Source organism: Cupressus sempervirens, chromosome 6 (assembly GCF_028749045.1).
Source record: "Cupressus sempervirens isolate cs-2001-9-10 chromosome 6, ASM2874904v1, whole genome shotgun sequence".
Lineage (NCBI taxonomy): Eukaryota > Viridiplantae > Streptophyta > Pinopsida > Cupressales > Cupressaceae > Cupressus > Cupressus sempervirens.
In genome coordinates this window covers 406,059,087-406,086,917 of record NC_143123.1, presented here as the reverse complement: position 1 = coordinate 406,086,917, position 27,831 = coordinate 406,059,087, and the positions used below count along the sequence as shown (strand labels likewise).

General features: G+C 37.3%; 1 protein-coding gene and 1 long non-coding RNA gene across 3 annotated transcripts; both read right to left on the bottom strand.

Annotated features, from left to right (window-relative positions):
- LOC149552779 (small ribosomal subunit protein eS12-like) lies at positions 1-27,704 on the bottom strand. Its single transcript, XM_089788321.1, has 5 exons — positions 27,617-27,704; positions 27,472-27,532; positions 621-897; positions 375-440; positions 1-262 (listed from the first exon to the last, which is right to left on the bottom strand). Exons 2-5 carry the CDS (start codon positions 27,480-27,482, stop codon positions 203-205), a joined length of 414 nt encoding a protein of 137 aa, XP_089644447.1. The 5' UTR covers positions 27,483-27,532; positions 27,617-27,704; the 3' UTR covers positions 1-202.
- On the bottom strand, positions 24,842-27,465 carry LOC149552780 (uncharacterized). 2 transcript variants are annotated; one of them, XR_016352970.1, is made up of 3 exons: positions 26,399-27,464; positions 25,458-26,297; positions 24,842-25,293 (listed from the first exon to the last, which is right to left on the bottom strand). It is a non-coding gene; the product is annotated as an uncharacterized LOC149552780 (long non-coding RNA). The 2 variants fall into 2 exon arrangements; XR_016352969.1 differs by having other exon boundaries at positions 24,842-26,297; positions 26,399-27,465.
- Positions 27,705-27,831: the final 127 nt, after the last annotated feature.

Below are 27,831 nucleotides of genomic sequence, written 5' to 3'. Positions count from 1 at the left end.
TGTTTGAAAAAAATCAATTTTATAGCTTGGAACATTGATGTCATCTAAAGTTTGTTCCAAGAAGTATAAAATAGAATAGCATAATTGGGACCCAGACACCTAGGAGTCAATCCGCCTCTGCCTATCCAAAGCTGAAGCCAGTATTACATGACAAGCACATAATGGCTTTAAAATAGTCCTTAAAAGCAAAACTGGAACAAGCTTAATGACTTTTAACATATTCCTGAATTACATTCAAGCCCTCTGATTCTTCACCATAATCCTGTCCATGTACACGCAAAATTTGGAAAACCAATAAAACCAAGATTCTGAGTGCTAAATCTACAATTCTTTAACATTAGAAAACTATAACATAACTAGCATGTACTTTGTACCTTTACAACCACACATGAACAGCCAACAACCTTCCTTGCTTTTCCCTCTGAATCAATCTTACAAAGCTGCAGCGAAAATAATATTTAAACCACCACATTCGGCAAATACACAAACAAAATGTTAAGTAGAGATAATCAGCAAGAAATTACATTAATCACAATGAGATCTAATTATTTATATTTCTAATACAATATCTCCAGAAATGGCTTCACTTATTTAATCAATACAAGCTGTCTACTACTTACCCCCGCCCATTCACCAAGTTTCTTTGCACTAGGCACAGAGATCAGGCTCACATTGTGATCAGCACATAAAGCTTGAACCAACTTGGTAAAATCTGGCTGGTTGCAGTCTTCTGCCAGCAGACACAGCTGTGCTGCATGCTTCTCAATTGCCTTAGCACCCTCATGGAGGCCCCGTGCAAGCCCATCATGAGCTAGTGATTTCTTCAAGACAAACTGCAATGCTGTCATGATGTCCATGGGCTCCCCCAGTGCTGGAGCAGGTTTCTCAGCAACATCACTACAAAGGAAAAGAAATGCAAAGTCTTCAACTAACTAAACAAACAAATGATGCATTCACAGAAGACAAAAAGACAGCATGCATTTCTCTGAACAACTTAGCTAGAGTCTTCTTAGCAGATCCTGTTTAAACATAGGCATTTGCTTGACAGGAAACATGAGGAAAAATTCCACAGGATCAGTCACAATTTTTTGGTTGAGAATTGAAAGAGTTGGAGCAATTATATAAGTTGAAGCACTCCAAATCGGACTACTCTTTGACTAACTCCAGCATTCCATTCAACAAGTTTCCTTTTGTCATTTCTCCTTCCTTTGTCTCGGTTTGTTATCAACCTATTAAACAACTTATCAATTTTTCTCATTTGCAGTTGTAACACAGGTCGTCTGTGCATAAGGCATTCACATTGATATCAGCCCAAGGTGGCTTTTAATTAACACCATAGCTTCCAAGATTTATGAGAATACACATGCAGTTTTTTAGTGCAGTAAATTCTAATTTTGAAGCAAATAACAATTGAGTTAGACCCTGACTTATAAATCATAACTGGGCAGTGTAAAAACAAAGTTGAACAATGCAACATACTATAGAATAAAGTTTTATCAAAAAAACATGTGCCCTTAGGTAGGGTCCACATTTCAATTACTAGTGACTGCATGCAAGAGACACAGCAATTAGACAGGGTATCTCCTGACATCTTGGCAACATCTGCCGCAAAGTACGTGGAAACAAAGATGAAATGGCTTCGCTTACAATTTGTCACTCACTCAAAAATATAAACAAGCAAGTACATTAATGATCCAGGAGGACCTTCTACCAATAGTGAGACCTGTAGTGAGTGTAGGGACACTTCTCGAGTCCAATTACATCCAAACAGATACCAGATATCCTCCAATCTCCAGCAAGAGCTGCACAGGCTCTGAATGGAGCAAACACTTGTGTGATGACCATACAGTATCCAAACACTCTGTGGAGACCACGGCCTCTGCAGGAACGACTTAACCTCCACGCCAAAACACAAAGAACCATTTACAAGGATTCTTACCGCATCATTCCATCTATCACACTGAGGTCATGAAACAATACAGTTGACACACTGACCCAAGCAAACACTTTGAAAGAAGCATCAAACAGTCTAGCAGTGAGCACCATTCTAAACAGACTTTGATTAGACTGGCCCAAAACAGAGAATTAAGTAGTCATGTCCTGAGAAGGAATTATTGACACAGATCCCAGTGTTCCAGTCACCACACAAGCAACCTCCATATCTCCAGCTAACACAACACCTGCTTCATTAAAGACAGACCAAATCTGGACACCATCTACACCAAGAACTGCTCTCAGCCTGTATACAGAGTAGTCAACTTAGTCAGCTTCCTCAACAAGCCAAGCAGTTCACCTGCCAACAGCTAGAAGCCAGAGCTTTGTACCTGTTTCCTAGACTCGACTTAAACAGGATTATTGCTTTACAAGGATTAATACCCTACAAGAATCTGCCAATAGAACACCTGGGCTATTATCATGGCCATAAAGATGCTGTTCAGGTTTGCAGTGCTCCCAAGCACCTCACAAATTCTTGCAGGAACATAGAGGACACTCCATCAATCTCCAAAAAGTTCTGCATGCACTCCAATGGTGTCGCAGAGCTATACCTGGGATCAAACACTTCGGTGGTAACCATGCTACATCCAAATGCTCCACAGATTCCACCATTGCCTCCAAAAAATCCAGCACACCTCCAGGCCAAACCACGAAGTCCCATTCGCATATATTTTATCATTCTAGCTGTCAGATTGAGCTCACTAAACAGTGTAGCCATTGTGGCAATCCAGGTAGCCTAGCCATTGTAGCAATCGTAAGGCTGCAGCGATCAAGGTGCCCCCCACTTCTGGTTCAAACTATGTCAAGTCATATGCCAGCACATCATACAACTATTAAACATTTCGACAACACAACATTCAACCACTGGGAGATGAGAAGGCATGCATAAAATGGTTCAACTTCCATACACAACTCTGAGGGTTCAGACATGAATCTAAAGGATATGCAATGTCCAAAATAAATAGCTGAGTGGACTACTTAACTTCTAGTTCTCTCTGCCTTTCTCTCTACTGTTTCATAAGCTTTCAGACACCATAATTCAAACCAATTCTCATCCACACAATTGTTGACCACACCAGACTAATAGAGTGCATAAAGATTTTGAAGTAAAAAAGGCGGGTTTGGTAGCATATGTTTGCATTAAAAATAACCACAGAATTCATTTTATTTTTTATAATTTTTGGAATCTCAATATATGTAAATAGACACAAAAACCTGTGGCATTTGCATTTATAGATATGCATATGTACGTAAATACATAACATACCTACGCATTAACATATACGGATGCATATAGCCTGTTCCCCTAAAATGAGGGAAAATTAATCTATTGATCAAATGCCTCTTCCTTGACCTATCAATCAAGCTACACACACATGGATGCATCCATCCATTACATACATAATAAACCCAAACATCAATAGTACCACTCTTCAATAGATGGATGAATAACACCTCTGGGGAGCAGTTGACCCAAAAAATAACACTTATCTGGTAACCAGCGAGATTGAAGAATGATTATAGCAAAGATCTCAGCTATTTACAGAAATTTGATTGAGGCATGAATGACAAAAAATCAACTTGTAGACAATAAAACAATAAAATAAGATTATTTATTAATTATATTTCTCGAAGTTGGCCTCTTATAGATGCTCCCATGAGACCTTTACAAGGGAGATTCCTGGTGATGGATTGTTTATGCTTTTGAGATTAGATAAATTCTTGATGATATCTGGGTAGGAGTTCCTCTGGAGGTTTTGGTATAAGGGTGGGACGAATGTCTAGTTCTTCCAGAGGGGTGGATTTGTGACAGAATCTATATCTGTGCCAAATTTGTAAAGTCACTGCAAGAGACAAATTTGCACAATAAGGTTAATTACAAATCAGAGATAATTTGTATCAGAGAAGCAAAGATATTTGCTCTAAATATTATATTGGCCACTTTTTAAGTTTGGCATAATTATTATTTGACCCGACTCTTTAAAACAAAAATAATATCATTTGATAATTATCAGCAACAATATCTGTATTTGATTCATGCAAACAGTCTTTCTCTGTGGCTACCATACAAAGTTCTTTACATTGGAGCTATAAATGTGGTGGATCATCTACAGATGGATCTACAATTATCAGCAAAGTTTTCTATGTTCAGCATTTCTCTACTTGGCGGGCGTGATTCATTGGAAAGTGCTGTCAAAGACTGAACAGTCATCATTTATGTTTTGATGTTGAAAGATATATCTTATGTGCACAAGGAGGAAGGTTGGAGCCAATTTTTACTGCGGAACAATATATGTACTCTCTGTGCAAGCTCTGGAAACTCTCTGTTATTTAGTTGTCAACATTAAAGGATTCCATATAGATTGTATCCTGAGATTCATCATAATCTGGTGCAATCTATTCCTACAGTTTTGAGGTCAGATTCTATATTGCTTTGAGTATTTACCCTTGCATTAATGCTTGCCATCTCTATTCTTTAATGAAGTAAAAAAAATTATTGCCAAAACTATTTATAACTGCTTTAAGCAAACAAACATAGCAAACATGTATCCCTGAAACAAAATAGCAGCAGCATTGGGTACTTATATTGGTAAAGAACACTGTGGTTTCTAAGAAGGCCAAATTCCTGTGTAATGTTCCCGAACAGAAATAAATGTATTTAATTATTTTTGTGTAACGGGCCGATTGTTTAATTTAACTCGGACCCAAATTTAATTTTTGTCATAGTAGTTTGTCGTCGTCGGCTAATTTTTGTACACCCTCGGAAAGCTTTTCCCGATGGGTATTTAAGCACGGCTCGTAGTAGTCGATAGGTATGCTTTTGAAATTTGATCTCTCTATACTGCGGATACCTGTTGGAGTTCGGCATTGTTCGCCATTTCGGAAGTGAAAGACCTTCCCTATCTGGCTTGCACGGCTTCGGTGAGAATCAACCCTCACCCTATTCCGTTGGTGTTCGTCTGGTTTGTATTCGGCAATTGGAGTGCTCTCATTATTTGCAAATACTTATCAATCTGCGAATGTTCATCCAAATTGGTACGAGCATTGCGTGGTGTTTACATTATTATTTGCCATTAATTAAATAATATCGATTGATGTTTATGGTGTACGGCTCACTTCCCCTCCCCTACCTACAAATCACACTGTTAAGAACTCAATTGTTGTGCCTCACCTCTTGACGTACAGCCATTGCAATCCCCAACAACTCGCATTCACCTTTCAAATCCGTACAAACACCCACTACAACGTACGACTTCATACTCCACCATTCCGTACAGACCCCACCCTCACTTTCGTGTCATACGGCCTTTGTTCCCACCATACGGACATTGGTCTCAACGTACGGTCAGTCACCGTACAAGTATCTTGCCATACGGACTTTGGGACACTATACGGGTATCATACCCAGTCACCGTACCCTGCATTGTCCAAACCCACCGTACGGACATTGTTTTCCTGCTGTCAGGTTCCCTTCAGTGCTTCCAATTTGCTTGCCCCCTTCGCACATTGCTAAGTCAATCATAGATTTGAAGTGATTAGTATCTAGCCTGCACATTTTAAACCGTACGGCCTCAGTTCAGGAATTGGTGCATTGATTAAAAGGGGTTATAGCAGGTACGGTACATTACAGTGGTATCAGAGCAATCGATCCTGCCAGCCTGTGATCGGTGAATGCGAGTTTATAGCCGGAAGAGAAGGACACATTCTGTTGATCGAATGGCTGAAGAACAGGAACGGGAACGGGAACCGACAGGTGCCGAACTCATTGAACTTCTGAGGGATCTTGCGCGGAACTAGGCACAGATCACTGATACTCAACGGCTTATGGAAGAAACTCTCAAAAAGTTGGCGGAAAACAAAATTTCTGGAGAACCGAATGGACATAGCGCAGATTCAGTGGCAGGCAGATCACACCCTCACACTGCACACTCTCGACCATCCATGCCAACTTTCCCACCACAGACTGAGACACATCACGAAGAGAGACTTCCAACCTTCGAGGAAATACGGGAGGATTGGCGGAATGCAAATCTTGAAGAAGACATCTCCTACAAGGATTACGCAGATCTAAGAATGAGATGCACAGGAGGATGTTTTTACGATGACCTAAGGGGAAAATTGAGTAAGCTGAACCTGTCTCCATTTGACGATTCAAGCTCCATTTCAGCGCAGGCATGGGTAATGAAAGCCAACACCTACTTCCAGCTAAATCCTATGCCCGAAGAAGAAGCGATTAAATTTGCCGCGTTACACTTGGAGGGCGTTGCACACGAATGGTGGCACCACAGCACTATCACTCTTGGGCATGATCAAATAAAGACTTATGCTGAGTTCACGGAGAGACTAATTGAATGATTTGATGGAAAAGACCCCGAGCTCAATTTCAAAGATCTGGCACAGCTGAGGCAAACGAGATCAGTAGATCAATTCATCGCAGAGTTTCAAAGACTTTCTGTGTTCGTGACAGACATCTCTAAACGAAGGCAGGTTGTTCTCTTTATGGATGGACTGGCAGAACCATTGAAAGGTTGGGTGAAAGGATTCAACCCGTCAACCTCGACAGAAGCAATCAGTAAGGCACGAAGCATGGCGTCGTCGTCAGCATCATCCTCATCCTCTCGGATTCATTCACATCTAAAACCACCAACGTTTCCGAGGGACAAACCTCCGCCCAAGAAGCCATCACTGGATGAAGCATCCCGACAAGAACTCTGAAGAAAGAAGTTATGTTTTAATTGCAAGGGGCCTTGGGAACCTGGCCACCGATGTCTCGAGAAAGGGAAAATTCATTATATCGAAGTGATGTCCGATGAAGAAGATGAGCAGGATCGAGAGGAAACGCCAGTGGAAGACATCCAACCTAGCGGTGACATTGACATGGCCAACTTCAACCATACGAAGAGGATTGCCACTTTAATAAAACGTGGAGGATCCATTGCCTTGGCTGGCAATCCGAGGTGCACAATTTTCCGTGTGCGAGGTACCCTTCAAGGACAAAGGATCACAGTGATGTTGGATAGCGGAGCTACATTGAATTTCATAAATTCATCTTTAGTACAGCGAAGAAATCTTCCGATGGAAGCACACGTGGGCTTTCAGGTCAAGGTTGCCAGAGGGACTTTCCTACCCTGCACGCACCTAGTTCCTCAGCTGAGCATCACGATGGCAAATCACACAGTGACAGAGGACTTTTTCATAGTGGATCTGGCCCACATGGAGGTCATCCTCGGCATACAGTGGATGGAGACACTTGATGAATACACTCAAGAGTTTCAAGCGAATGGACTTCACTTTCGTGGCTGATGGGAAGAAGGTGGTCCTCCGAGGGATGGCAAATGAAGGACCAAAGGAAGTGTCTGCGCATCGGATGGAGGCAATCCTACGGCATGATGATGTTGCGTGGGCTACACAATGTTTCATCTCGACAAAACCTATTAAGGGGTACCGAAAACCTCCACAGGATAAAGAGCTTTAGGATGTTTTAAGTAAGCATGAAAGGGTTTTCATGGATATTCCTCCTGGCATACCGCCGCATCGAGGATTTGAACATACAATAGAGTTGGAACCAAGAGCGAAACCTATTATAACCACACCGTACCGCCACCCGAAGTTCAAAGATGAAATCGAACGGACAATCCAGGAGTTACTTGATAAGGGATGGATCCGTCCCAGTTCTAGCCTGTTCGCATCTTCAGTGGTGTTGGTCAAGAAGAAGGACGGAACATTGCATGTGTGTGGACTATCGCGCACTGAACAAGAGGACAATAAAGAATAGGTACCCCATTCCGAGATAGATGAGCTATTGGATGAACTATATGGTACAGTCTATTTCTCAAAAATAGATCTCTGTTCCGGATACCATCAGATCCAAATGAGGGAAGAGGATGTGGAGAAAACGGCCTTCCATTGCCATTACGGACACTATGAGTTCTTGGTCATGTCATTCAGTCTGACCAACGCACTTGCTACATTCCAGTCATGCATGAACCGCATCTTTAACAAGCAATTGTGTAAGTATTTGTTGGTGTTCTTTAATGATCTTCTCATTTATAGCAGGACGTGGGAGGAGCACCTGAAACATTTGAACGAGGTTCTAAGTATCATGGAAGAATAGTCCCTGTTCGCCAAACAATCCAAATGTGAGTTCGGAATGACAGAGATATTGTACTTGGGCCATGTTGTCAGTCAATTTGGGGTTCAAGTGCATCAAAAGAAGATCTAGGCTATCCTCGATTGGCCTCCCCCGAAATCACTCACGGATCTGCGAGGGTTCTTCGGATTGTGCAGCTACTACAGGAGATTTGTCAAGGGTTTTTCTCAGCTCAGCACGCCTTTAACAGATCTGACGAAGAAAGGGGCTTTCCAGTGGAATGAAGAAGCGCAATTCACATTTGATAGGTTAAACGAGGCCACGAGCACTTGTTCGATGTTGGCATTGCCCGACTTCACCCGACCATTCATTTTGGAATGTGACGCGTCAGGGGAAGGCATTGGAGCAGTTTTGATGCAGGACAGACACCCCATTGCCTATGAGAGCAAGAAGCTTACACTAGCCGAGCGCCTGTATTCCATCTATGATAAGGAAATGTTGGCCATTGTTCACGCATTGACCAAGTTTTGGCAGTACCTGGTTGGTGCCAAGTTTGTTGTCGGTACGGATCACAACGGTCTGAAATATTTCCTGGAGTAGCAGGATCTGAACGAACGGCAATAAAAATGAGTAAGCAAGGTTCAATCTTTTGATTTTGATATTGAATATGTAAAGGGGAAAAATAATGTTGTTGCAGATGCCTTGTCCCGAAGACCCACCATCTGCTCACTAGAGCAGATCTCAACCGACTGGAAGGCACAATTGCTGGTGGAATATTCCAAGAATACTTTCGCCTGTGAAATAATGGATGGTCACATCCACAATGATCGATATAAGGTGGTGAATGATATCATTTATTATAAGGATCGGATCTACCTAGTGCTTGAATCAAAGTTGAAAAAAAAGATCCTGAAACACGTGCACGACTCCCCCCTGGTTGGTCATCCCGGCTTCCTAAAAACTTACAAAAGTATGTGGGAGAGGTTCTCATGGAAGGGATTGAAAGGGGATGTATTGCAACATGTCAGAGCATGTACTGTTTGCCAACAGAACAAATCCGAACACACTCTTCCTGCTAGACTGCTACAACCTCTATCGATTCCCGAACATAAGTGGGAAAGTATATCAATGGATTTCATAACAGGTCTTCCCAAGGTGAACGGAAGGGATTGCATCTTCATGTTAGTTGACCGATTGACAAAGTACGCTCACTTATTCGCCATCCCCTTGGACCTTCAGGCTGCACAGATCGTCGATCTGTTTTTCAGAGAAGTCTTTCGCCTACACAGGTTACCCTGAAACATCATCAGCGACCAGGATAGACACTTCATCAGTATCTTCTAGACAGAACTATTTCGGATGGCAGGAACTGAACTATCACTGAGCACAAGTTACCACCCACAGAGAAATGGCCAAACTGAAATTGTGAGCAAATGGCTCGAAGGTTATCTACGGAACTACGCCTCGGCACAACAACGCGCGTGGGTGAAATGGATCTACCTCGGAGAATACTGCTACAATACCACTTATCACATGTCGATCGGAATAACGCCATTCAAGGCTCTGTACGGGCATGAACCACTCTCCTTCCTCAATACAGTGTTGAGCGACAGTCGCGCTCCAAAGGCGAAGGATTGGCTTCAGGAAGGACAGGACATTCTGAAGAGTTTGAAAGAAAACCTACAGCAAGCACAAAACCGACAAAAGGTATATGCTGACAGACATCGATTAAAGAGGAGTTTTGAAATGGGGGATTTGGTCTATCTCCGACTACAGCCTTATCGACAGTCCTCACTGAAGGGAACAAGGAAGGAAAAACTAAAGCCCCGGTTTTATGGTCCCTATCACATGATCCGTCGCATTGGTGAGGTAGCGTACAAACTGGAGCTTCCCAAAGGTAGTCGCATTCATAATGTCTTCCACGTTTCTTGTCTGAAGAAGGCTATCGGGCAAAACATCTCCGTCGCTATAGATCTTCCACCACTCAATGAGGAGGGGAAACTCATCTTCGAACCTGCTGAGATTCCCGAAGTACACGAAAAAGTCTAGCATAACCGAACGGTGAGAGAATACCTGGTACGTTGGCGACATCTATCGCTGGACGATGCAACGTGGGAAGGCGAACACACCCTTCAGCATCCGACACTGCATTTGCTTGAGGACAAGCAAATTTTGGGACAGGAGGACTGTAATGTTCCCGAACAGAAATAAATGTATTTAATTATTTTGTGTAACAAGCCGATTGTTTAATTTAACTCGGACCCAAATTTAATTTTTGTCATAGTAGTTTGTGTCACCGTCAGCTAATTTTTGTACACCCTCGAAAAGCTTTTCCTGATGGGTATTTAAGCACGGCTCGTAGTAGTCGATAGGTATGCTTTTGAAATTTGATCTCTCTATACTGCGGATTCCTGTTGGAGTTCGGCATTGTTCGCCATTTCGGAAGTGAAAGACCTTCCCTATCTGGCTTGCACGGTTTCGGTGAGAATAAACCCTCACCCTATTCTGTTGGTGTTCATCTGGTTTGTATCCGGCAATTGGAGTGCTCTCATTATTTGCAAATACTTATCAATCTGCGAATGTTCATCCAAATTGGTACAAACATTGCATGCTGTTTACATTATTATTTGCCATAAATTAAATAATATCGATTGATGTTTATGGTGTACAACTCACTTCCCCTCCCCTACCCACAAATCACACTGTTAAGAACTCAACTGTTGTGCCTCACCTCCTAACGTATGGCCATTGCAATCCCCAACAACTCGCATTCACCTTTCAAATCCATACGGACACCCACTACAATGTACAACTTCATACTCCGCCATTCCGTACAAACCCCCCCTCACTTTCGTGCCATACGGCCTTTGTTCCCACCGTACGGACATTGGTCTCAACGTACGGTCAATCACTGTACAAGTATCTTGCCGTATGGACTTTGGGACATTGTACGGGTATCATACCCAGTCACCGTACACTGCATTGTCCAGACCCACCGTACAGACATTGTTTTCCTGCTGTAAGGTTACCTTCAGTGCTTCCAGTTTGCTCGCCCCCTTCGCACATTGCTAATTCAATCATAGATTTGAAGTGATTAGTATCCAGCCTGCACATTTTAGACCATACGGCCTCAGTTCAGGAATTGGTGCATTGATTAAAAGGGGTTATAGCAGGTACGGTACATTACATCCTGCATGCCTATAGGATGTTGAAGTTGATTACAGAAATGGAAGGAATAATGAAATTGTGGCCTCTAAAAATGCCAAAAGGAATAACCGATATCAAAAGATGACGAATCTATTGACATTAATGAATATCTACGTTTGTCAGGGATCATTATACTTGTGCATGAGGAGGTTATCAAAATCTTTGATGAATACTCAAGTGAACAAGAGGAGGTCAAACCTACTAAATCTTTCAATAGGTACTATGTAAGAAAAAGGAAAGAGTAATTTGATCCTGAATCAAGAACTCAATCAGAATCAAAAGTAGGTCAAGCTATGTCTAGTCAAGAGGGAGTTGACGCTTGTGAAGATGCAAAGTTTAAAAAGGCTTGACGAGTTTTCTAAAGATAGAGGTTCTATGTATGATGAATCAGAGTTTTGTCTTACTGCCAAGTTGAAAGGAGAAATTGAAATGAATAAGAATGAAACCATGTTTACAAGTTCACTTCAATCATATGAGGATCTGGACAAGGTTGAAAGAACTGCTTTCACAGAGTTTTCTAAACCAGCATTGATTGACCAGATATGTGGAGATATGAATCCAACTAATGCTCCATTGCATGAACCAGCTATACATCTTATTGGTAAGGAATCAATTTGTGATTTGGATAGTGTATCCATGATTACATTGGGAAAAAAGCGTGTTGAGATCATGTGAGGTATGTTGTCTTATAGAGATAATTGTGGAGATTAGGAAGTTGACAGATACAAAGGTCCTACAATTTGACAATGTTAGGTTTGTCATGGAAACTTCACCATGGAGTTGGTTGGAGACAGAAAACATAACACCTAAGGAGGGGTGCAGGTAAGGATCAGTATAATGGTAGCTAATGCAGCTAGGAGGGTTTGTGACTTTCAGCTAGACACACCTCATAGACCAGCATTCATGAAGAAGCAACGTCCCATCAAAGAAAATGGAATAAAGGGCAATAAAGGGGCAATAAAGACACTTTGAAGGGGCATGAACATGATTCTAATTTTCTGAATTTGACCAGCAGTCCTTTGTTAACTCATGAGCCTTGCATTGAGGACACTTGAAGAGTTGTTTGATAAGTATGGGATGAAAGTTGATAATTCAGATTGCTCACTGTCTGATTTTGAATCGGCTGTTAGAAAAGAGCATGATATAAGAACTTCCAACTATGATGGTGATCCCTTGTCTGGGTGCGATGGTGACCAAGCTTCCAAACACAGGTATTGTGGAGGAGATGTTATGAAGAAGTCTGATTGGAAGGGGCTTTTTTATGAAGAAAAGTTAGACCAGTTGTCTGAAAATGATAGGCCCAAAAATTCACACCATTTTAAAGGTCAACTGAAGCTAAATGAGAATAGGATTACTGCAGCCCTAGTTCGCCTTGAGGATACTCATAAAATAATGGCAGATAATTGTTGTATGGCTCAATGGAGACACAAAGGCATTGAAGGAGAACAATCTCTTGCAGGCTTGCAGTTATTCAAAGAAGCTTTGGTTGTGACGAAATCAGACTACCTACACCTACTTTCGGATAGAGATCACCTCCTCTTGTTTGATGAGATATATTTTAATGCAATGAGAAGAAATTCAAATTAGTATGCTTACATATTTGGATTTCTTGAAGAGTACTCAAATTGGCCCCCAAAACAACTTTTGTTTCATCCAAATCAAATGCCATGGGCCAAATCTATCGTCATTGAAAGTTTGAGGATGTGGCGACAATCCAAGAAAAATATTTAAGCAACCAACTTTCAAACAGTGCTTTCTCAATCATCCCAATTCCTTTTTCAAAGAAAGTTTTTTTTTTTTTTCGAGGTAGAGTTTTCTGCTCTACACGTTGGTGTAGATGGTTTATGATTTCAGTATTTGATTTTTTAGAAAATCACATAATCTCAGTTTTGCAACTTCCTAACGCCTTATTCAGAATCATACAAACTCCTTTACCGATTTTTTTAAAGTGTATGATTCGTTGTGTATTTTGTAATGGTGCTATCAGTTTATAGTGACTGTGATTAGAAATTGTACTTTCAAAGTTTGGCTTAGTTTTGCAATTGTAATGCAAAGATCTTAGTCTGGTCTTTTGCATAGTGATCTAAGTCTTTGATAGCCTGATTGTAGTTATTGTAAACACTGAAATGGAAATTCCAAGAAAGAAAGAAAGAAAATCTTTCTCATTTAATAAAAAAATTTAGTAATAAAATGTTTTTAAAAACTTTATTATAAGTTTACAAAAACGAATTTTAAATACACATGCAAAAATGGTCCACCTACCATACTTGTTGCAGTAATTCATCTCAAGTCTTCCAACTGGAAGTCGGGGGGCCAATTGCTCCTGTGTTTTGTTGGCTCATTTGTTAAACTAGAGGAATCATCAACAATCATTTGCAACACATTCTTGGTGGCATCCTTATCGATTTCCAACTTTCCATATTTACATCATCATGGTGTATTCTCTTGCATGAGCTATGTTGTATGCACAGTAATATAAGGTGCCATCCTTCTTTGTACTTTGTCATTGATGACATATTTAATATGATCCTTCTGTACTCAATAGATTAGGAAGTATCTTTTGAGACTTTGTGCATGCCTCCAATCAAACCTTAGAATGTACTGATCTAGCAATCGTGAGCATCCCCTCATTGGACATACCTCTTCCATATGTTGTTCAAATTACTTTTGGGTAGAATACAGAATGACCATGCTCAACATGTACAAAATATTTATGGTGTAAAGCACTGAATAGTGATATTTAAAATTTTGAAAAATGAATAAATAAATTTATGAAACTTTTATTTTAAGACTCGTTTGATCATTACAAAAATGTAAATTGTTTTTTTAATTTATTCCTATGAAATTAATTTAAAATAATAAGTGCATCTAATGTCACAACATTCTTTGACTTTTTATAACTTTACAGATAAGAATTTATAAGAAAACTTTTAAAATAATTGAAAATTTTAATTATTGATACTCAAGCGTCTCCATGCTCTATCTTTATCATATTGCAAGAGTGATTTTCCATCAAATCTTCATCAAAATTGTTACCTAGTTTTGTCACACTTTTACATTCTTGGTGCAGCATTGGCTTTATTTTCCTCTTATGGAGGAGCATTGGTCATCATCTTGGCCCACATTTGCAGCAGTTTTGACATAAAGGGGGGTCTCATGGTCTTTCCTCCTCTCTCCTATGGGGAAACTTTTACTTCATATGAGGTTTTGCTCCTCATTATGGGCATTGTGTGTTTTCATCTCTATTTTGGAGGGAGTTTTCTCCCACGTGGTTTTCTCCTTTTCTTTGTATGTGAGGGATTGCATTTGCATTTGTATATGGGTACCTAACATGGCCTAGTAGCCGAAAATCATCTTGCATTATTGGCTTTTGTAAATTCTCCCTAAGTTGCATTTAAGGCAGGTGTTGACATAACAAAGACATTTTACCTTGGTCAATTCACACCTACATAAAAATTACATTTTACTTAAGCTTACTTAGGGACCAAATAGGAGCATTTTCACTTTAGGTGGTCATATGATGTTTTCACATTCTACTTTATCAGTCTCCATCTTTGTTGCACATATTGCACAAACTTTATTACACATTGGAGGATAATCCGACTCTAATGGACATGTGACTCCACCTTGGGTGGGTGATAGAGTTCTCTTAATTATCATGTAATGAGACAACAACACTTGTCATTGTCTCATTCACTCCTTTTATATTCACCTTGACTATATAAGCAATAAGGGGTCTCCTAGTTATCATCCAAATAATACAACTTAATTCCCGTTGAGTCAATCCAAATCCAAATCAATCCATTGTATTACTTCTATTGCATTCTTGATAGGAATGAGTTTATTCTTATCCTCTCTTGTTACTGTGTTTTCCATTGCCTCTACATCTTCATTGGCTACCTTCATCGCCAAATCTTACAACCCTAAACTCAGAAGTTTCTAATTTTCAGATTGTTGACAGCAGCACTTCAGTTGGGACAATTGGTAACCCTAAGAGGTAAGGTTTTCGGTGGGGTACACACTTTGTGACAACAAAAATCAATGGCATGAGGCGCGCCTATAAACATGACAGCCAAGATGATGGAGGCTCAAATCAAGCTTGACTCCTATTATCTGCAATTAGAGACATCTCTTGGAGCAGCACTTGATGAAGAACTCTCAACAACTAAAGGAAGGAGTGTTTGAGGCTCCTAAGGACATCATGGAAAGGTATGACTGACATTCTGATTTTTGCTTGGCAACAACAATCCCTCACCTTCACATTATCAAGAGATAACAGCCAATTCAGATAAGGATGATGGTATTGAGGAATCTCCCACTAAGGACACTCAAAATTTGTGTGAGAAATGTAATGAAGATTCAAGCAACAAAAGTTCTGATGCTGTACATCATACTTCAAGGGATGTAAAGAAGTAGCAAGTGACATGCGATAGATGGCTATGAAGAGATAGGAAGGCCAAATGATAGACTGCCCAGGCAAGATAGTAATTACAGGAACATTCTGATTCGTTTCAACTAGATAAGAGGTATGATTCTGATGATTTTATTGAGATAACTACTTTGCATCATGAGGTTCATGAGTTTCCTCTTTGAGAGAATCCATTGAAGGCTCAAATCGTAGAAGAAGTGGAGATAGTTGAGTAAACACTTCATGGATCGACCATTAGTGTTATATCTATCTACACATGTAGAGGGAGGCATAATTATTTTGGCTGCCCGAGATCATTTGTGGAGAAATTAAGGAGTTATCTTTGTCAGAAGCTTGCAATGTAGAACAAACTGTTCTCAGCCTATGAAGAAGTGTACATGGATTGGGCCATTGGTGATTCTTTGGTGAAGTCTAAGACTACCCTAATTCCAAGACTAATGACACATGTCATGGAGATCTTGATTGGTATGCACTTGAAGAAGTGGAAACGCAGCTGCTCTGTGAACCAAGGTACAGAGAACATGTCATGACGATTCTCAGTTTTGAGATGCAAATGTTTGACCAGCTGGGTTATGATTTGTGGTATACACATGAGCATGATGTTAATAAATGGAGGATTTCGGCAAAATGTAGTGGCACTGCCTTTGCAGTATGTGCTTTCCAAATGACAGCCATCTCTCTTATATTAGATGAAATATGGATAGACATGTCCCTTCACAGAACATGTATACTCATTAGTATTTAATATAATAGTTTGTTATTAAACACATTTATATTTGTGTGTGTGTATATATATATAATCAAAATATATATAATGAATTTTATCCGACTAAAACTACACTAACATTAACACTCCCTCTTAATTAGGGAGGATAAACATAGGACCATATATTACTTCAATGTAATATAAGAATATCTTTGATCGTTAGATTTTCAACATTTTGATATTATGAGTATTGGCCTCCAAAATATCAACAAATGATTCACCAAATAATCTGAGTAATGATATTGGGAGTAATGGTCATCTGAATGTCATCTGATATGACATTCACCATGTACTCTTTGAGCAATGGCCTCCTGAATGTCGAGTTGCAAGATATTCACCAAGTACTATGAGTAATGACCTCCTAAATGTCATCTCATATGATATTCACCAAGTATTGTATAATGGCTTCCTGAACATCAATTTGCATAACATTAACCATGTACTCGAAATGTTCATAAAGCATGTGCACACACATTCTCATAATGCTTACCATATGAACATCCACCATGCAAAGTATAATCTATCATGATCTGCATAGACATCATAAGCTATTCATCATAATAGAAAATTAAGTTATTGTAAGATCGTCACCTTTTAACAACTAACTTCTGCAAATACAAGTGATAATCATTTGGAAGTTGTCACCTCCTCATGATGTGCACAGGGGTAGGCCCATTAAAACGATATAGTCACACACATGGACTTTCAGACTCCCTTTGAATATCAATCTTCATAGCTGCTCATCCAATGTTACCTTTAAAGAGGTGTCAAACTCCCTCTGAGTCTGAAACTAATCTCCCTTTTCCTACAATTAAATTTTCGGAGGAAATGATCAAGGCAAATAAATCTTATAGAATATATAGAAATACAAAAAAGAATGTTACTAATTTAAGTCATGGCATAACATAATACTAAGAAATGTATAGAAGTCAAAATATAACCATACTTCATCTTTACTTTTTATATTCTCATAATGAATCTCTTCATGATTAACAAACATTATATCGAATTTATTTAATCTTTTATTACAAGTCTATTGTAATTGAAAATTATTGTATATTAGATTAATCATAAATTCCATTATATATATATATATATATATATATATATATATATATATATATATATATATATATATATATATATATATATATATCATAAACAACTACTTCTTATCTCCTTATAATATATATATACAAACTGGTAAAGAATACTATTCTAGATATATATGATATATATGTCAAACATATTATTTTCTTATCACTACCAATTATATTCAGTAATCAATTTTCCTAATTCATCTTTACTTAAAAAATATTTAATAAAATAGACAAATAATTCTTACCTCATCATTATTTGACTTATTGGGTTGGCGAGTACCGCTCCCACCTGTGGCATACCTTCATTTCAAATTATAGCCTAGTTCATAGTGGGTCACCAGTTTGCACAATTACATATACCATTGTTTTTAATATCTATCTTCTACCACCTATGATTTGGTAATGTTTATTATTTATATCTCCCTTTCTTATTTGTTTTCACGATATGTATTCTTTCCTTTGACTTTGTCGAGGTTCTATGGGTCTGACTTGTTATATTCTTTCACACATGTTCGATGATGATGTATGCACTTTTTTTCTTATAACTCCCATCAATACCTTTCTTATTTGCTGCCTTAAAATTTATTCTCTCCCATATATACATCGGTTGACGTCATCAATTGTCAGGGCCACTTGTGCAGTTGTTTGTCATGCAGTATTATTATGTTGTCCAGTGACGATGTCACATGCTGTGTACCTTCTCATTGTTTGACGAATATCCTCCTCTTTGGAAGGACCCATGTAATATCCTCTATGTTTTGTAATAACTGTTATCGCTAATCTCTATGAATATCCCATCGTCAATGTTCCAGCATGCAACTCCTACTTTGGATTTGGTCCTCGCATCATTGAATGTGTTGTTCATTTATTTCTGCACATCACTCATCTGAAACTTGAAAGTTTCAGACTTTAGACACTTCAGTTCCAATAGCAACTGCCTGATTTGATCAGACATGTCACCAAAATCCTACACGCTAGAATGATGTTGAATCCGTGAGCAATATTTTGGGTAGGATGAGTATTGGATCTCTTGTGAATGTTCAATTTTCTGATTATGAAGTTAATTTGTCCGCTCTTAAATCAGATCCCAATCGCAATGCTGCTCTGATACCATGTTCAGAAATGGAGGATTTCTGCAAAATGTGGTAGCACTGCCTTTGCAGTATGTGTTTTCCAAATGGCAGCCATCACTCATATTAGATGAAATATTGATGGACATTTCCTGTGAAAGGATATGTATATTCATTAGTATTTAATATAATAGTTTGTTATTTAACACAGACACATATTTTTGTATATATATATAGTGAGATATATCCAACTGAAACTACACTAACATTATATATATAGTGAGATATATCTGACTGAAACTACACTAATATATCTGACTGAAACTACACTAACATTAACACAAAGGCAGATGTGTTCCAACCTTAATTCATGGGTTACTACCACCTACACTCTTGAGAAATCATTGTTCTACATGGAACATGGATTTTCTTGGAGGCGCTTCTTACATCATCATGATGTCTGATTTTCAGATTTATGGGTGATGTTCAGATCGGCAACAGCAGCCCAGGATAGGTTGAGATGTTTTCCCATGCACCAATGATGGGGTACTTTGCACATCCTTGAAAGATCATCTGGAGTTGGGAGAGTTATTTGTTGTTGATAGCTTCTATTTTGCACATCCTTGGAAGATCACCTGGAGTTGGAGAGTTATTTATTGTTGATAGCTTCTATCTCCTCATTTTATATGAATGGGACAGAATCGTGGGACAGAGTGATGATCTGGAATCCACCAATCAGGTTAATGGTCGGAAGGTTTTCGAATAACAGGGTTGCAGGTTTCAGGTCTGCGGGTTACATCAGAGTGGAGCAGCACTATTTTCGTATCGCTAGTTTGGGATGCTAGGAGTATGGCAGAGAATTGCTTGAGGACAAGCAATGTCTGGGCCAGGAGGACACAGATGTCCCCAATTTTTAAATTGACAATTTATTAAGTTAATTTTTATTTAGTTGTCAAAAACAAATAAAATATTCAAATTCTAAAATAACAATAACAAGGCAAGAGCCCACAACACAACAGTAATTTGTGAGTTTTTCATCTGGGAAGTCTTGGCTTCAAGTCTACTCGAGCTTAACACATAACCATAATTAATTTCAACAAATAATAATAAATTTCAGCCCATTGCCTATCAGAAAAAAATAACAATGAAAAAAAATATTTATTATTATAGAGTAATTTAATAACAATAAACAGCATTATAATATAATATAAATGCCTTCAGCCTTTTGCCGATAAAAAAAAATATATTTAAAACAATAAACTAATAAAATATTATTATGTTACTTTAATCATTATATTTCTCCTGTTAAATAACATCGGTTCTACAAATGTTATTATATTGTCATTGTTATAGATATATTATGCAGATTCGGATCTCATATAAGTATGAGAGGAGACATGTCTCTTCTCCAAGGTTTAAACATCATTAATTAGTATATTAATAATATAAATAAACTATATGTATAATATATATATTATTATTATTATATTTAATATAATATATGTAATATATATTATATATATAATATAGAACATATGTATATAAAAGAATATTTATCTAATGATGATTTACCATCAATGATAAAACTAGTGATCATATCAATCTGACTATAATTACAAACTTAACACTCCCTCTTAGTTAAGAAGGATTGGTATAGAACATTTATGTTCTTGAGTATATGAAGAGATATCATCTCAGTCTAATATTCCTAGAATGGTATATTTAAGGATATCAACATAAATCTATCAACACACACATATATATAATAACATATATTACATATAGAATTAGCTTCGATTCACAATGAGGTTAAATTTCTCAACACTTCTTCTTTAGCAAAGAGGGAATTGAAGCAAATTCTATAACTTTAATATATGTTTAAACACCACCTTAAGTGTGGTCTATGATAAATTTATGTTATAATGTCCGGCAAAGTCCGGCCCAAAGAACCATAACAATTTAATTTCATGGTGTCTGGCAAAATTCAGCCTGAAGAACCATGATAACACTTGCTCCAACACATTTTAGTGTTAGAAAATAGGTCTACTATTGATATGATCATCACCTTTCAATAGTTACCTTATGTTCGTTATCATAACGTCCAGCACTCTGGGACAACAACTTAATGTAGCATGTTATGATAATAGGTCTAGCTATAGATAAGATCGTCACCTTTCAATAGCTCCCCTCTAAATATATACATCAATGAAAAATCGTCACCTTTCATGACATAATCACAACGGGATCATGTAGTAACTCACATGATATCCGCCATGAACCAAATCAGAGGTTGGACCCACCATAGCTGCTACTAGAGTGTGGAACAAGGGTTTTCAGCTCAGACTTCTCTCTCATAGATGAGAGCGCATTACAAAGAATTTCTCTTAGTTCTCCACATAGAGAAGATATCATCCAAAAAGGATTGCATCTCAAAATTTCTCCCTCTGAACATCGATCCTTGGAAGTCAAGTCCTCTAGTTACTTCCTCAGAAACTCTCTTCACCCAAGGATGCCTGTCGAACTCACTCTGAATCTGATATCAATTTTTTGATTTTCTGGTGATAAGTCATCACTTCCTCATGATATAAGTAGGAGTAGGCCCATCAACATCATACAGTCACCCACATGCATTTCTAGACTACCTCTGAGTATCAATCTTCTAAGCTCCTGCATTGCCTTAGAAGAAGTGTCATACTCCCTCTTAATGTAGAAGGATCTCATAATTTCAATCATAAAAAGATGTTTGCTTCAAGAGCCCCACTTCATCCATCTTGATCATCAAAGTCTTTGGAGCTACTGTAATTAGATTGAGTCTGCACAATATTTGGTAGCATGTGTAAAATACCAACCATCTCCTCAAACATAAAGGAAAAGATCAAGGCAAATAACCCTTATAGTATGTATGGAATTACAAATAAGAGAGAAACTACAAAGAGTAGATAAATGTAAAAGATAAAAAATACTTCTTTGCACATGAAGATTCAGAAATTGTCTTTTTTTAGATTATTTGAGAATGGAACATCTCCCCTCTAAATAAGGTTCAAGTGGGAATGGAACATTGACTATTATTCCCCCCCACAATGTAAAATGTTCACTCATTCTTATATCGTTGAACAATTTTGTATTAAAAAAATGACAACTCATTTCTAAGTTCCAACTTGCTCTTTTCGTCTATTGAAGAACCAAATATTCATTTAGTTTAACAATAGAAGCAAACATGTCATTCCATTTTATCAAACTCGTCCACATATAATAGTCCAATTTCCTTTATATAAGCATTTTGTAAAATAGTGGGAATGAAACATTGATTACTATTTCCCCCTACAATGTGAAGTTCCCACTCTTATATCATTGAATAATTCTGCATCACATCAAATATTGTAAACTTATTTTTCTTCTTTGATATGCTCTGATTGAAAGATGATAGGTGGAGTGAACTTAACTTTATCAGCCCTTTCCCAAATTATCTTTCAGTGTATGGAAGTACTCACACTTGCTCTTCAGGGAACTCCACATTTCTTTCACACAAAGCATTGAGTACAAGTGGGAAACTAACAACAAGGCAGTTCTCTTATGGATTAGCCTTGCCTCTAATCACTCTTGCCAATATTCATTGTATGAGGAATATCTCCAACCAATATCATGAGAGAACTAAGTTTATGAAAATTAGATTCACTAAAAATGAGTTGATTCTTACTCTCGCCAAATATTCAATGGGTCTTTCAAATTAATGAACCTCCAAGTTCTCGAATTGATAAATCAATTTAGAGCTTCTTGTAGTGAAATGATAAATCTCCAAATATAGGTGGAGGATTAACCAAAGATGAACAACAGGGATATAATGTATCCAAATGGCATATAATGCTCCAACCTCTAAGCTCATAGATACAACATAGAAATGGTGAAGTTACTATCAATTTTCCTTTCATTGTATATGATTTATCATGTAACTTCAACCACAAATAGAAAGATAATCTCACCTTGTATGATTCACTTAGTTCTCTAGAATTTGAAGCTGATGATTGGAATAAATTTCCTTCTATTTTGATATTATTGAAAACAACTTTAAAATTATTATATTGTCAAATAAAAAATCTGGTATGATTCTCAAGTTTGAATAGTATATTTGCTAAAGATGTAGATTATCTTTGATTCGCTATGTAGATCATATAGAAATACAATCCACAATCATGGCCCTATGTTGCTGACTGAATCCCTCTTCAATTAATGCTAATAAGAGTCTCCCCTGAAGAGACGTTGGGAATATTTTGATTTCCTATTTTCTAGCAATGTGCTCAACTTTATTGAGATATGACAAAACAGATGTCACTATTTCCAAGGTGTGACTCGAGCAGCTCTTTCGACATATATATATGGACTACAAATTCCTGCCAAGTTTGAGAGTCTACAATCTTTATGTGTTCTAATTTCATGTGTTATCATTATGATGCATATGGAATATATGTATTGTAACATGCAATTTCCAACATCAATTTCCTTATAATGAGTATGAAGAGATGTCCAGAATTAAGCATCCAACTCTAATGTTCAGTGTTGGAGAGTCCCTATGATGTTCTCATAGCCTCCTCCTTATATGGTAGTTTGATCATTCTCCTATACCTTGAAACTATTCATTTGATTTTGGGATGGATGAAGCATAACTCCTCCAAACGACTTGCTATGTTGCTTAGCTTTCATCCAAATCATCATTTATTGGTTGTATATCCCAAAAAAAAAAAAAAAAAACACTAGACTTCCTCTAGCTCAATTATCTATGACATGTGACAATAATAATTCTATCTAATAACCGCAGGTTACTGAAATTTAAATCTGCAAATAATATCGAGTTCTGATTTGTCTCATTTGACATGGTTTCTTGACTATATTAGATATTATATGCCGGTTGGATTATTTCAGTGGTTGTAGTTTTCCCTTCCTTTCTGCCTAACATCGTACTCCCGTATTGCTCCTCCTCAAATTTGTTAGTATGGGAACCTTTCACACCGTTGGGTATGCTTATCAGTATTGTAAGTCTCGTTAATTATGAATCATTCATCTTTTCTAAAGACAATAGTTTGATACCATATATATAGAGTTATTGATAATCCTTGCATCTCCCACTAATGACTTGCAGCAAAAACATGACATCTATGACTGAGGTGCTCACACTGATAAGAACACACCGATATCTATATGTACAAAGTTGTCACCATGCAAGCTCATACTGATTGCATGTTCCTTTTATCCTCAATTTTAACTTATTTTTCATCGCTTTGTTTAGTAATCGTAAAAATATTCTCAATCTCCTTTCTCCTATCCAAATGAGATAGAATGCTTCTATATCATGTCCCATTCACTGAATAGGATGTTGAGATGAATGTATTCAATTAATAAGTTATCGTTGTTTCTGCTCTTCTTAGTCTGAGTTTTACATTTGCAACTTGGCTCTGATACCATGTTAAATAACATGGATCGGTTCTGCAAATGTAATTATATTGCCGTTGTTATAGATATGTTCCAGATCTCATATAAGTATGAGAGGAGACATGTCTCTTCTCCAAAGTTTAAACATCATTAGTTGTTATATTAATAATATAAATAAACCATATGTATAATATATACATTATTATTATATATATAATATTTATATATATATATATGCATATAAAAGAATATTTATCTAATGATTTACAATCAATAATGAAACTCACGATCATATCAATCTGACTGTAATTACAAACTTAACATCTCCAAGTTCTCCTACTGATAGATTGTTCGTGCTTTTTGAGATTTGATAAATGCTTGATGATTTCTGGAGACAAAACTGTAATTACAAACTTAACATCTCCAAGTTCTCCTACTGATGGATTGTTCGTGCTTTTTGAGATTTGATAAATGCTTGATGATTTCTGGGGACAAAAACCTTCAGGAGCTTTGACAGAGGGGCTAGACGAAAACCTAGTTCTTCTAGAGGGGTGGATATGTGACAGTCTACATCAATGCCAAGGTTAATTACAAATCATAGGTAGTTTGTAGTCATCTGAGAAGAGCAAAGATATTTGTTCTGAATATTATATTAGCCGCTTATTTAAGCTTTGTGAAATAATTATTCGACCTGACTCTATAATAGAGAATAATATCATCTGCATCAATACGGACATTAGGAATTTGGGCAATTAGAAGTTTGTCAGATGTAATAAGCTTTGATATTTATGCAACCAAAATATTTATTTGGGCCTGAGAGAAAATTTGGCTAGCTCTTCAAGTTTAGCATTTAAATTTTTTATTAAGTCATCATCATGGTTGTTCACTTGAAGCTGCTATGATAGCACTGTCAATCCTCCAAGTATCAGAGTTCCTAGAATCCACAGAAGGTCCAGGATCATGATTCCACTTCTGGTCGTGGCTGAAAACAGACTTCCTTTGGTTCAAAGTTGCAGGCTCTTTATTTAATACTGGACTATATATTCCATCCATGTGAACAATCTTTCTCTGTGGCTACCATACAAGCTTCTTGTTACATTGGGGCCTTCACTGTGGCAGATTATCTACAAAGGGTCTTATATTATCAGCATAGTTTTCTATCTGAACAGTAGTCACTTCTGGTTTGACATTGAACGATAAAAGATTTGTAGCTGCGGAATAATATATATGCACTGTGTAAGCTCTGGAAACTCTCTTTTATTTAATAGCCAGCATTAAAGGATTCCATATCAACTGTAACCTGAAAATCATTATAATCTGGTGCAATCTATTCTTACAGTTTGAGGTCAGATTCTATATTGCTTGGAATATTTACCTTTGTGTTGATGTTTGCCATCTCTATATTGAATTAAAAATCATTGCCAAAACTATTAATAACTGCAATAAGAAAACAAGCATAGCAAATGTGTATCCCTGAAAAAGAGAGCAGGAGTATTAGGAACATGTTTTGGTAAACAAAACAGTGGCTTCCAAGGAGGGAACATTTTAGCAATGCAAAAAGAAAAATGTGTAACATAGGCTCTACTTAAAGACCATACTAACATTGAAGAGTACATCCATCTGCAATTTCAGGGTAAAGAACTGACTTACAAAACATCTTTTAAAAAAAAAATTTCTGTCACCAATCTATTATAGTGCATACTTGTAAAATTAGAAAATTTATAAAGAAATTATTTAAGAAATATGAATATCATGCAAGGATAACACAGATTGTTACAGATGTAAAATTAAAATAGAGTAAAGCACTACTTTACAGTCTTACCAAGCAACAGAGTAATCTTCCTAGTACTATTTTCAGGGTTCTTAAGGTGGGTCAATGGGAACCAACAGAGAACTGGGTAACAGACTTGTCATAATATTCAATGTCATTGTAAAGAAGGTGATACCACATAAATACAATAAATAAATCATATCAGAATTAATATTGTGAATTGACCCTAGATTAGAAATCAATTTAATGGAATGCAATGCTACGCTATCAAATACAATTCTTAAAAAACTCGATAAAGTAGGCAGGTTTTGTATGCTATTGTACTCTGTTGTCCTGTAACAAGGATCGTGCTCCTCTAGTCCATTCATAACTCGGCAAGGAATATAATAACATTCCTGAGGCTCTTCAGAGCTAATTATCAATAAGCAGCAATCCATAATGCCTCTGTATTGCATTAGACTCAGTAATTATTATTGTGGTAGCTAGGCCGCAAAACATATTTTAATAATCATTCAAATCTAATAATGGGTAAAGAGATGATGTACCTGCTTCTACCTATAGCAGTAGGATTCCTATATGTATATTGCCAACAGGGATGTAGTACGTTAGCATACATCTTTTTGTTTTAACTTTTTCTTTTTTGTTTACTTCAACATGAAACAGCTCTCCCAATCTTTCTGATAATCTGATCAAATCTCGTTTCAAAGTACACTTGTGGTACTATTTCTTTGCATGAATAGATATTGGAAAGCATCCATCTTAGTAACAATAGCAAACTAAACCATACATGCAGCTCTAGAATCTCTCCTACATCTGCATATCTCATCTACCCAGATGCTACATTATCAATCTACAAGATAGCTGTAGCTTTGATGGTGAATTTTCAATGCCATAATGTAAAATCATTGTCCCTTTACATAAGATGGGCTAACTGATCGTGGATTAACTAAATTAAGTTTAATATTAAACGGAAATAATAGCACTGTGCCAACCAGACTTTTGCCTTGACCTATCTGCCTATTCAAACCCAATCAATACATGTAATTGTGATCTGAGACCAATATTTACGCATTCAAATTTTTCCAAAGTTCTCTAATAATATCATTTTCTCGAGTCACCTTTGTGAAGTATTTAATGATATAAGATTTCTTAAATGACCTATCTCAAGTGAACTTTAAGGAACTGATAGGTCAGTTCCTGTGCATGAACTTTTATTGTCGCCCTGATCTCAAATATACAACAGAGAAAAGTCAAAATTTAACACTACTTAACTTCCATCATTATGTCAGGGCGCACATCTAGTAGAGATCAAATTTACTAGCTAAAATGCAATTGTGCGCGATTTGTAGGAACCCAATACACACAAAAGAGATGCTTGTATAGACAATTGTATAGCATGTGAAGAAATTCCAGTTTTCGCAAAGCTGTTCCCCCGCAGAAAACTTGAGGTCTTACTGGAAACGATTCTGAATCTGACAACAGTAGTGGATAAATCCATGAAAGGTGATAAAACAAATGATTGCAACAGTTTGTTTCGTAAAGTAAAGCAAAACCCATGAATTACACATCAATCGCCAGAGATAAAATATTCATTTATAAGATACAAATTTAATAGTACCTGTCCGACATGGCTAAGATCCCTGAAATACCTAAATCAAATGTCGAAAGAGAAGCCCTCCCTAATAAACACAGAAGAATTGACGTTTAAAGGAAAATCGAAGAGCTTCCAAAGCAAACCGACAGATGGAGAAATGCCAGCTTACCTTGGATACACTCTAGGGTTAGGGTAAATTTAGATGAAACTTTAGGAATGCTGGGCTTCCATGCACATGGAATGCGGAAGACAATGTTAAGTTCGATGAATGCAATTGAGAAAATATTTATAAGTTCCCGCCGCATGGTAACTATAGCATCCACGCTGATTTCTTTTGTCTATTAATTGTGGCCAATTGGAAAAAAAAATTGGTGACTTCCAATA